The sequence below is a fragment of the Pempheris klunzingeri genome, chromosome 3 (genome assembly GCF_042242105.1).
Source record: "Pempheris klunzingeri isolate RE-2024b chromosome 3, fPemKlu1.hap1, whole genome shotgun sequence".
Lineage (NCBI taxonomy): Eukaryota > Metazoa > Chordata > Actinopteri > Acropomatiformes > Pempheridae > Pempheris > Pempheris klunzingeri.
The window spans coordinates 16,047,978-16,059,567 of NC_092014.1; the positions used below are offsets into that span (position 1 = coordinate 16,047,978).

Consider the following 11,590-nt stretch of genomic DNA (forward strand, 5'->3'; position numbering starts at 1 on the left):
ATGGATTTAAATATGCAACCACAAGAGCATCAATTAATTGCATGAATATGATGACATGCATTAATTTAGCTTCAAAATTTCTCTGTTTAAAATGTTGGTAACCAGGCCTTAATGCTGTTGCCCATATAGGATACACGCTGTATATACATTATAACAGTGGGAGACAGGCTGTTATATCAGTTATTGTCATATTCAGTTTGGTTCCTGGGTTACAATTAACTGCTGGTATTTAAATACATTTAGGCCATGATCAGGTCACTGGTTTTCATTTTCCACTCTTCACCCACACATGCTTACTGATCCAGCAAGAAGATCGATGTTGTTTCTGCAGGTGCACACACACGCACGCACATGCACACACGCACACGCACACACATGCAGAGCGAGAGAATATTTATATTTACCTGTATTAGAATTCTCTTGGGTATTTCAACAAATAGCCTGACTCTCTATCTCTCCCTCTCTCCTCCATCAATACTCCATTTATTGAGCTGGGTCTTTTGAGGTAGCCTGGAGGAGGGCGTGACAGCATGGCTCTGAGATTAAAACAATCCTCTCTTGATTTCTTCCTCACTCAAGGGAAAAGCGGAAGCTGTCTGTTATCGTTTGTTTCTATTATTATTCCCCATTTACTGTTTGGGTGTTCACACAGGGCCTTAAATGAGACAGTCAACGATTTGTTGTCTGTGTCTTTCCCTTTTTTGACAGAGGTGCCCAGAAAAGTGTGACTGTCTGAGAAGTCAAGCCTTTACAGTAAGATGGGGGAAATCCAAAATGTACAGTCACTTATTGTCCACTGGCTCACAGGGTTTCAGCTGAATTAGCTCACAACACAGGCAACAGCTTCTTTACAAAGTGAAATCAATTTAAAAGCTTTTACAATTAAAACCATATTCTCAAACCATTTGTAGTCCAGGTTCAGTTTACAATTTTTTGTTTAGCACCTAATAAACCATGGCACAAGTTTGACAGTTTGTCAATTTGGCAAACTGTAAAGCTGCTAGGAACCCAAAATACGATTAAAAAAAATGTCATAGGCACCTACAAAAATGTACAAATATTTAGTAAAAGTCTCCAAAAATATGATGATAGAACAGTTCAAGGATGTAATATTCACTATTTGTACGTACAAGAATGTAAAATGTAAGAATTCAACTATTATACAGTCTATTATACTATTTTTCCCCAACTTCTATCTGTCATTGTAAATCATTGACAAAATTAGAATAATTAAAAAATATATATTTTTATGTGATACTTAACAACACATAAAAGCATGATGAATTGCTCTGTCCATGTCAGAGAAAATCACAAATATTAACGCCAAAACTGTCAAAGGCCCATTTCAATCGTTCTGTCTTGACGTTGAAAATGTATTAATTTTTCCTTGCAGCACATAAAGCCACTAATAATGATAAACCAGTGAACAAGCTAATGGCACTTAAAGCAGTTCTTGCAGTAAAATTACATTATGAATGAAATTCACAGAGCAAAAGGTACCAAATAAACACTTTTAGACCCAAATGTTGAATTATATTACTTTTAACAGGAGCATATAAAGCACAGGAAAAAGTTAATCCCTTAAGGATTTCTGCCTGTCCCTTGTGTAGCTTTTTATATGTTACAGGCAAATTCAGGCAGCATCTGCAGGCACAGTGGTGCCACTACAACGTTACTCTGACTCACAGAGTGTGATCAACTGGAACCACAGCTGCCAAACGCAAAAGAGTGTGACAGACCAATTGATGACACTGTCTGCACTCTGATTGTATGCAGACAACTGTTATTTCAGCATATTCTGACCCCAGGGCAGTTATTCTTTATAATGATGATGATGATGATGATGATGATGGTGGTGGTGGTATTGATGAAGAAAATGAACAATGATGATGATGATGATGATGATGATGAGCATGATGAAGGTGATGACAGATTTGTTGAGCAGTTGCTCAGTGAACTGCTTTCTTTCCCAGGACCTTGAAGGTCACGTAACTGTAAAGCCTTTATAATGTTTGTGTTTCAGTCTGTCTAAGAAGGAAATGACTGAGGGAATGTAAAAGAAGTGCTGACCCTGAGGTTGAGAGAGAGAGAGAGAGAGAGAGAGAGACAGTGAGAGAGAGAGAGAGAGAGAGAGAGAGAGAGGGAGACACTTTGGGAAGGAGGGAACAGGAATGGGTGAGCACAGAGGAGAACGGGTGAGAGATAGATCTCGGAAGGAAGTTTGGGAGCTCTTGGAGAGGAAAGTTACCACGATGACGACATGCCTGTTGGCCATCAGGTGCGCTCTGATGCCATGAATCCCCAAATCTGTCTTGAATATTGAGTTTTTGTGTTTGTAAAACATTGTCACACATACAAATATATAATGGAGATTATGGCTGCAATTTAAGATTATTTTGATTATCGATTAATCAATACATTTCTTGATTAAACAATAAATTGTGTTGTTTAGCCTTTAAAATATTGGAAAATGGAAATTGGAAAAATTACATATTTGAATTACATTCAAATTCAAATATAAGTAGGATAAGAGAATCAACCTGAATAAAAGAAAGCTCTATAAGCTCTGCTCTCGCTCTCTGGTTTCTTCTCTGCTCACCTCCTTTTTCAGATTCATTCGTCTCGAGTCCAAAATAAGAACATAAGTGTGTTTATATAAAGCTGCAACAAATGTGTTTTATTAGGGATCCATTGCTTATAATCAAGATGTCAAAATGAACATGAATAGCAGTATGTGTGTGTATGTGTGCGCGTGCAACCGTGTGTGTGTGCATACATGCATGTAGGCGTGAACTTGCTTGTGCATGTGAGTTAGAGATGTGTTATAAAAAGTGTGTGTGTGTGTGTGTGTGTGTGTGCGTGTGTGTGTGTGTATAAGTGTGTGTGTAGGTATTGATGGTGGAGGGGGGGAGGAGGGTTCCTTATCTACAGGCCGCAGGCATCTTTTGAGGCTCTTATCAGCAGCCACCATATTGTACTAGCACATCCTCTTGTCCAGCAGGGAGCGGAAAACTCTCCTTGCAACATGGTTCCCTCTCTCTCTCCCTCTCTCTCACCCTTTGCTCTCTCTCTCTCTCTCTCTCTCTCTCTCTCCCTCTCTCTCCCTCTCTCTCTCTCTCCCACCTCACATTTGCCAGTACCAGAGCTCTCCGACTGGCAACCAACTAGAGCATTGTGTCTTCTTGGCGAAGAGAGTGAGAGAAGGAAGGGATAGACAGCACAGAGAAAGAGAGAGAGAGAGAGAGAGAGAGGTGAGAATGACATATGGACGGGGGGAGGGAGACGGCAGAGACCCACACCATCCATCTCCAAGCTTTGAGTGTGTCTTCGTTCAAAGAAGCAACTTCACAACAAAAAAACAAATAAGTACGTTTGGGCTCCTTCTCATTCTGACTTCATCTCTCTGTGGATATTCTGGGACGGTTCTTTTTTGTTTGTTATTGTCATGTTGAAAGAGATTTATATGAGTATGGGGAGTGTTTTGAATGGTGTCAGACAGGTTGGCTCCAATTCTGATCTCAGAGATTGACAGACAGAAAGTGACAGGCTGCAGTGGAGTGAGAGCGACCTGAAGAGGAGGAGGACGAGGAGGAGGACGTTAAACACAGAGGAGATACTCCATGTGCCTTCACAGATCACTTGAACTCTGACGGATTTTGCATTACAGACAGATGAGCCACACTGGATGTCATAATGTATCTGTGAGTGCTTATTTAATTGTTTTCATTTTATTTTTTTATGCAGTCTAGAGTGCACGAGTGATTTTCAGCCTCAAACCTTTATTTTGAATTATAATATATATTTTTCACATGTGCCATATAGAGTATACACTTTTTGAAAAACACTCTACTGGTAATACAAATTTGTTTATTTTTTAATAAATAGATGAGGATAGAAATTGAATATTAAAATGATTTATTTTCTCTTACTTTTTAGAAATTGTTCTGCTGACAGCAAAACATTTTTATGTTATGACAGTCTACTGGTTATGGTACATTTACAATATGTTGTGCATTTGGCTTAATCTATAATATAACATATACATGGATTGTATCAATATAATATTCAAACATAAAATTCAGTGCAATGAAATTAAACAATTTGAATGAAGGATGTTGTAATGAAATATTGCTAGCATAAGTTTTTCATAATTATAGATATTTTAATTTAAATGATTAGATAGGTCATCGTGCAAATAATAGCGCCAGAGAATACAGGCTTAACTAAAAAACAAATGCAATATCATTTACTACACTAAAATATATTGGTAGACATAATGGCACTGTGTCTTGGCTGCAACCGCAAAATGAATTATCTAAAAAAATGTGTGCAGCTGATTATGTTTTCAGCAGAAATAACCATCTAATGAGAATTTTATATTTTAAATATTCACCTGTAAGTCTATGTCAGCATATCGTTTCTAAGGGTTCTTCTTACCAAGATATTTATATGACAGTAAATACAACAGCTGCACAATTAGGTGATTAAAAACTACCTGCAAGTGTCGTCCGTGCATCATTGTGAAATAGGGAACTGTAAAGTCATGACCACTAGAAAAGACCAAACAGGAACAATTGCGATTGCAAAACATAAGAAATCATGAGTGTTACGCCTTGCAGAGCAGAGTAAAATCAACGTCTCCCTCCTTGAAAAAGAAGAGTACAACAGTGAATTCACTTCATGTACAGCATTTTAACGTCCCATCACAGCGGTAGTACGAAATGTGACAGGAAATTTCCATGACTTGATTTCACATTTTAAACTGTAGACCAGCTTATGTTGAGGAAACCGCCAACAACAACTACTCATTATATTGGTGCTTATCTGCTAAATTTTGACCTTTGAGCACATTTTCATAACTTACTGGTCTTACTAAATATAAACCAAATATATATCCTGAGCGTGCTGTTTTTCTTTTTCTTTTGTTCAACAGACTCTTTGACATCAATCCAGTCTTCAGCAGTCTGGGATGTTTTGAATGCTTAAAAGGATTTTGACTCACATCCTCAGAATACACACAGACAGACAGGCGGACAGACCTATTAAGAGAAGCCACTGGAGACTCATTCAAAACCTTGAATCTGCTGCTCAGGATGTGCTGTAAGAGAATCCACTCCAAGTCAGACCGCAACAACCACCTCAACTCCATGTTGCACCCAAAGACGACACCACAATAGCCGTCCATTCCAGACAGTAAAGACTGCAACACAGATCAGTGAAAACATCAGTTTCACTGACACCTTCTGTAATGTTGCAGTGACGGCATGAATACAGTCTCACGTCTACTCACACTTTAGATACAGCCAGCAGAGGCGGGAATGACACAAGACTCACATACTGACCCTGACAACTATAAAAGCAACTGATGGATTTCAGGTTGGCAAGAGGAAAATCTACATTCTTAGTGCAGTAGAGCAGCAAAATATTGCACAATCTGCAGGAAAGCGGAACAAAGGAAGAGGAAATAAAGGGTTATAAGTCGACTTTATGGAAAAGACACATACACTTGGTAAGGAGAGGCTCTGCAGGATAAGCTGCGTGTGGTACAGGACATGTTAGACACTCTCACACACTTATAAAGACACCACTTGGACAAGACATACTGACACACACGGCATACACGCTGGGCAGCTGAGAGGAACAGGAGTTTGGCACTGACGGGGAACCCCCCCCCACCGAGACTTCACCACCATGATGGAGAAGCTGAACCCGACTGGCCCACCTGCCTCACCTCCAAACCTACCGAACTCCACCTCGTCTTCCTCCGCCTCCTCCCCATCCTGTGCCTCCGTAGAGCAGCACAGTCCCCTCCAGAACAAGACTGTAGCATCAGATGCTTTCAGCAGCATGCATCCAGTTAACAAGACAGGGCACAAGGGACACACGGATGTCCTCCCTGCTGGCTCAATTCAGTCCCCCATTGCCAGGACGACAGCTTTAACCAGTCCCCACGCAGATACAGCTGCCGCACCTGAGCCCATCGTCATGGAGACTGAGGTGGAGGAGGAACGAGGAGGACCAACAACCACCACAGCCCATGCTGTTTCTGCCAACGGGTCCCCAACTCTTTCATCTCCACCTCCGCTTCTCCCAGCACCCGCCAAGACCTCCCCGTGCCCTCTGCCACCTCCAACCTCCACTGCGTCCTTCCCTTCATCCTCATCATCCTCTCCTCTTCCTCCACACATTCCAGTCATCAGCCTCGGTCACAGCAAACCCCGTCTCCCGCTCCACAACACCCCCTTGACTGCCCTCCACCCGATTCCCAACCTCCTACATGGGCCCAATGGAGACCTTCGCCGCAGTCAGCTGACGTGTTTGCCTGTGGCCAGCACTGGAGCTTCTGTAGGTTCTGGGGGGCCTTCAGCTTCAGCTCCCTCTCCAGGACCCCTGTTGCCGCAGCAGTACCTGTCTGCACACCCCTTCTTCACCAGGTGAGATTTGACTCATTTAGATACATCCATAAGCATTGTGATTCTTAGCCTTTGAACCTTATTGTTCCATCTGAAGGATTTTGGGGGTGTAGAGAGGTAAAACGATCTATTCCGCAAGAAAAAAAAAGCAAAGAGTACAGAAAAGGAACAATTAATGTCATTTTGTGTTTTTACATTTTTCTTATCTGATTAATCATCTTGTAACACCTAACTTTCTATCTTGTGACCCCTTCCTGACACCAATGTTGGGAACCACAGCATTAGCAAACAGTATTGACAGCGTTCCATCCGATATCAACATAGTATGAGCAGACTGCTTATTAAATAATCTTGTTGGTGGAATATCTGTTTCGTGACCAGCTACATAATTGTGGCAGTTGCACTCACCTCCTTTTCACCAAGCGTGCAAACAGATGTGAGATTCTTAAGTATAGAATACCACAACACGTTTTCCTGAGATGTTACTAGTGATGATGCTGCCACTTTGTTGGCAAGTATTTCTGTTTCATAAGGAAACCACAACTGCTGGGATTTCATGACTTCCCACTGTGATAAATAATGGCTACACTGTTACAAAATTGACAGCAGGATGTGTGCTGTTAAAGAGGCACCTCACATTTCTCAAATTAATTTTATAATTCCTCAAAACATTTGACTACTGACGCAAGTTACATCATGAAGTTTCTTTTGTGTGCATTTAGAACAAAAAAACTGGAGATATCACTTTTGAAACTATATGTCTAGTTTAATTACAGCTAAATTTAGAACTGACAAATGACCACAAGATACAACTCTTGAAGCTTGAAGCTAGTTGGCAACGCTTAGCTTACGCTCATGAAGAAAGGCATTCATTTGCGGACATTATCAAAGACCTCCTCCTGTTCTTCTATTCTCTGCTCCAAAAAGGATTTACTACTAAGTTTCTTTCTGTACCAGAGGAGCATCAGCCATGTAAAAAGCCGGATTTTTTTCACTGTGACTACATCTATGGTTTCACCATCTGTTATGGAGGTCTGGGAATACGATCCCCTTCACACGTCTATGTGGTCTATTTGTAGCAGGAAGCATTGATCTATTTCATCCCCCTGAAGCAGAATCAGCTAGTAACCAGACTTAATGAGAGTGTGCTAAAACTCTGCATGCACACTCAATCAACGCCACCAACATAATCACACCTCAGTTAATGGCCTCCACCATTATCTTGATTTCTTCATCCACCCTCCTAGATTTCGCTCTATTTAAGATAAACTGTTTTTCTTTATATATATTTAGCTGCATTTTGTTTTCCCTGATGATTGTGAATGTAGTTATAGAAATGCCACATTTTCACACATTTCGCTGTTTTATCTCTAGTTCTTACCTGGGTCCCTCTGGAGGAAATTATGGCATCATCAACAACAGCCGGATCAAGAGAAGACCCTCGTCACACTTTGAGATGGAGATCAATGAATGTGAGTTTCTATGGGACCAAATAAAGCAGAATTCAATGTTTGTGAATGATTGCACATTTGAAATTGTGCTCACTTGGACTGGAGAGTGAAAGTTAATATTCAAAGGATAAGGTTGCCAATATTCTCTGTTTTTGTTATTGTCAACAAGTCCTATAAAAAAAAACAATGGAACTATGTGTTAGTCCACCTCTTACTGCTTTTCTATGTCTGTAGCTTTCAGCACCAATATATATGATAAAATAATGATGTTATCTAATTCTTAAAACAGCTGGGCACTATAGTAGTTTTTTTTTAGCAAATGTTAAACTTGATTAAATTGTATTATTGTTGGGGGACTATTTTCAGCAGTGGAGTGATACACAGTTGTTGCTCTAGTAAGTATTTACAGCAGGAGAATTATTTCTGCAGATAGTTTTTGGACAACAACTGTATTCTATGGCACACAGTAATAAGCTTCAGCTACACAATAATTGTTAGTAGGATCATTTTATTCTTGGTTTTGGCATTTTTATGGGATTTGTTGACAATAAGAAGAATAAATAACAACTTCTCCTCATATCCTTTAAGGTCCTGCAAATTTTAGACAGTGTTTATGTGTGTGTGTGTGACAGGTCCTCCTCAGAAACTTGCTCGCCGTGTCTTCACCAACAGTCGTGAGCGCTGGCGACAGCAGAACGTGAACGGTGCTTTCTCTGAGCTGAGAAAACTCATTCCCACACACCCACCAGACAAGAAGCTTAGCAAGAATGAAATCCTCCGTCTAGCTGTGAAGTACATAAACTTCTTGGTCACTTTGCTCAATGATCAGGCACATGACAAGAGCAGGGACTCAGCTCGGGATGACGCCGAGGACGAGAGCTCCACTGCTGGGTTGGACAGTAATGGACGGAACCCTATTTTTCAATGCGACACTCCCTCTCCGTCCCACGCCAGCCCGCCATCCTCGGCCCAACCCGCCTTGGCGACGGACCACAGAGACAGAGACTCAACTGACTCAGTCATTGCCCTGGCTAACTCCCCAGCAACATCCAGTTGCTATGGTGATACAGACAGTGAGGAAAGCTTTGGGGCTAAGGCCTCTTTGGTCACCCATGGCATTCTGGGAAAGGTCAAAGGTCAGATAAGGATGGTGGCAGCCACAAATGATGAGCGGTGACACCAAAACACAGCGAACAAAGAGGTGTGCAGCCAACTGGGGGTTTAAAACTCACTCTGACAGGACAGGACAGGACTCACATCGCCACATAACAAAACGTATTTGAGGAGTCAGTGTGAATCTCAGTGTGAATAACTAAGAGGTGAAGTTCTGGTAAATTTGTTGTAGTTTTAAATGTCTTCTTCAGTGATGTGCAAACATTGAGCTCTGTGTTATAGGAAAATACTGAATTGTGCCCAGGAGCAAATTAAGAGGCATGAAACATTACAGAGCGCTGAAACAGACACACGTTTTATATCCCAATAAGGTCACAGTGTTCCTTTGTTAAGTCCTTTGTCAGTGTCAGTCAACACACATCCAATATGGATGAATTATGCAAAACAGGATCCTGGAAATCTAATTAGACTGTCTCAGGTTAGATTTATATGGCTACAAAATGTTGATTTCTATGCGTTAATGAAAAAAATCGAACCTTTCTCAGTCGTGAAAACCAGGATCTTGAATTAAGCCTTCTCCTTTCTAAAAATATTAGATCTCTCACAAGACTAGTAAAAACCTGAGTTTTTGTTCCAGTTGTGCAGTCTCAGTTACGTACATGTAAATAATCAGCATTGCCCAGCACAATTACGTTGAACTAGAGGGCCACATACATTGTTGTGCCTGCAGAGCAGTGCATAAAATACATTCATGTTTCAGTTTTTCATGTTGCTGCTGTTCTTACTGTCAGAGAAGCAGAGCTGATGGTCCCACCCTGGCATTGTGACACACTTGTACCAGACAGAAATAAAATGTGTTTTAGTTTGTTGTTCCTCATTTGACATCCTCAAAAGACTGCTCTTTGTCAGCACGATTTCTCAACACTTCCAAAAGCTGTGCCATGTCAAATGTTTAGGGAGCGTTTGTGTATCCTCAAAGTGTTCAGTTAGTAGTAATGTCAAATGCTATTGGGTTTGAAAGAACCAAGTGAGATGCAATACTTACATTCAAAACGCACATACATAAATAAAAGTACATAAGTATTAACATAAAATTATGCTTAAAGTGCCAAAAGTGAAACTACTCACCATGTAGAATGTATTAGTGTTATAGCACTGGATTATAATTAGTGATGTATTCATGTGTACATCATACATCACTTTAATCTTGCAGCTGGTAAAGGCGAATTTCAACTATTTTATACAATGCCAGATATACATAATAATAAACAAAAGTAGCATAAAATGAAAACACTCAAGTAAAGTACAAGTACCTCAAAATTGTATATGAGTACTGAACTTGAGTAAATGTGCCTTATTACATCCCACCACTGCTTGTTGTTGATGGATTTTTGGTCTGTTTTTGTGTGTTTAGGTGAAGAAAAGCAAAAGATTTATGTAACAGCAACCATTGTAGGGGTGCGGTTGTATGTGAGGAAGGACGGGGCGGATGTGGGAAGCGGTTAGAGATGGGGTTCAGAATGGTGGTGGTGGGGGGGTGAGAGGTTTTGGGGTAAGTTGCAGCTGTGCAGTGGCGATGCTGTGTCTATCAAGTGTCCAGGAAGCGCCTACAGTTAGTGCTGTCTCATTGACGGCCAACGAGCTTCCTGGAGGAGGTGTGATGCTGGTGTATGTGTGTGTGTGTGTGTGTGTGTGTGTTTGTGTGTTTGTGTGTTTGATGGGTGTTTGGACGTGCGGGGTGCCAAACACTGCCTGGACGAAAGGGAGAGGGGAAAAACAGAAAAAGAATACAGCCATCAGGATGCTCTGGGAACCCTTATACACCCGGTTTTGGGACCACACAACAGGAAGAGCTGCTTTCACAACGCTGCTACGGCTGCCTCTGCCCAGTCCCCCCCTGCCTGACTCTGAAACCACAGAGAGGGTTACAGACTGAGGCAGGGGTCACATAAATCAAATGGATACTGCATTAGTCTGAAAATGCTCACACTCAAGTTTTATGCAGCAGCTCCAGATATATACTTTGTTTTGGGAGTTATTTAACAATATATAATTTGGAGATAACAAAAGGCCTCCTGGTGTTAAAGTGTGATGCATTAAAGGATAAACCAATAGAACCAATATCATAGCAGGTGTATCACAGGTGTAATTGAAAACATTAAAAGTAGTGAATTCCATTTAGGGTCCAGGGTCGTGGTATTGTGCATGCTGGCTCTCTGACATGGCTTACTGAGCTGAGCAGGTAGTGGACAGTGGGATTTTAGGGCTTAATCACTTAAAACAGCTGCCCGCTGTGGTTGAAAGTGACTATTTGAGAGTGAACTGTCGTGGGCTGGACAGCTGAGCAACGAGCTGAAACTCACTATAAAGCCCCGTAAGGCCGAGGGAAGCTGTAGATTCAGGTGATAAACCAGCACACATGATACTAAATGGAATTCAGCTATCCTTCATTTAATTATTCATAGCCATGCTTTTCCTACTGCCAGTTGTTTGTATCTTTGCATGGACTTTGTATAAAATCTTGCATGTTCTGCTCACACGTGTGGAACAAGCGGATATCAGTTTTTAGCTACTAATTCAGTGTGAAAATATAAGGAATTCCTTGTGACTGTT

The 11,590-nt window shown here is 41.1% G+C and overlaps 1 protein-coding gene across 1 annotated transcript; it reads left to right on the forward strand.

Annotated features, from left to right (window-relative positions):
• The first annotated feature begins 3,177 nt into the window (after positions 1-3,177).
• On the forward strand, positions 3,178-9,854 carry lyl1 (LYL1 basic helix-loop-helix family member). The gene is made up of 4 exons (XM_070828219.1): positions 3,178-3,701; positions 4,934-6,434; positions 7,788-7,885; positions 8,497-9,854. Exons 2-4 carry the CDS (start codon positions 5,692-5,694, stop codon positions 9,039-9,041), a joined length of 1,386 nt encoding a protein of 461 aa, XP_070684320.1. The 5' UTR covers positions 3,178-3,701; positions 4,934-5,691; the 3' UTR covers positions 9,042-9,854.
• Positions 9,855-11,590: the final 1,736 nt, after the last annotated feature.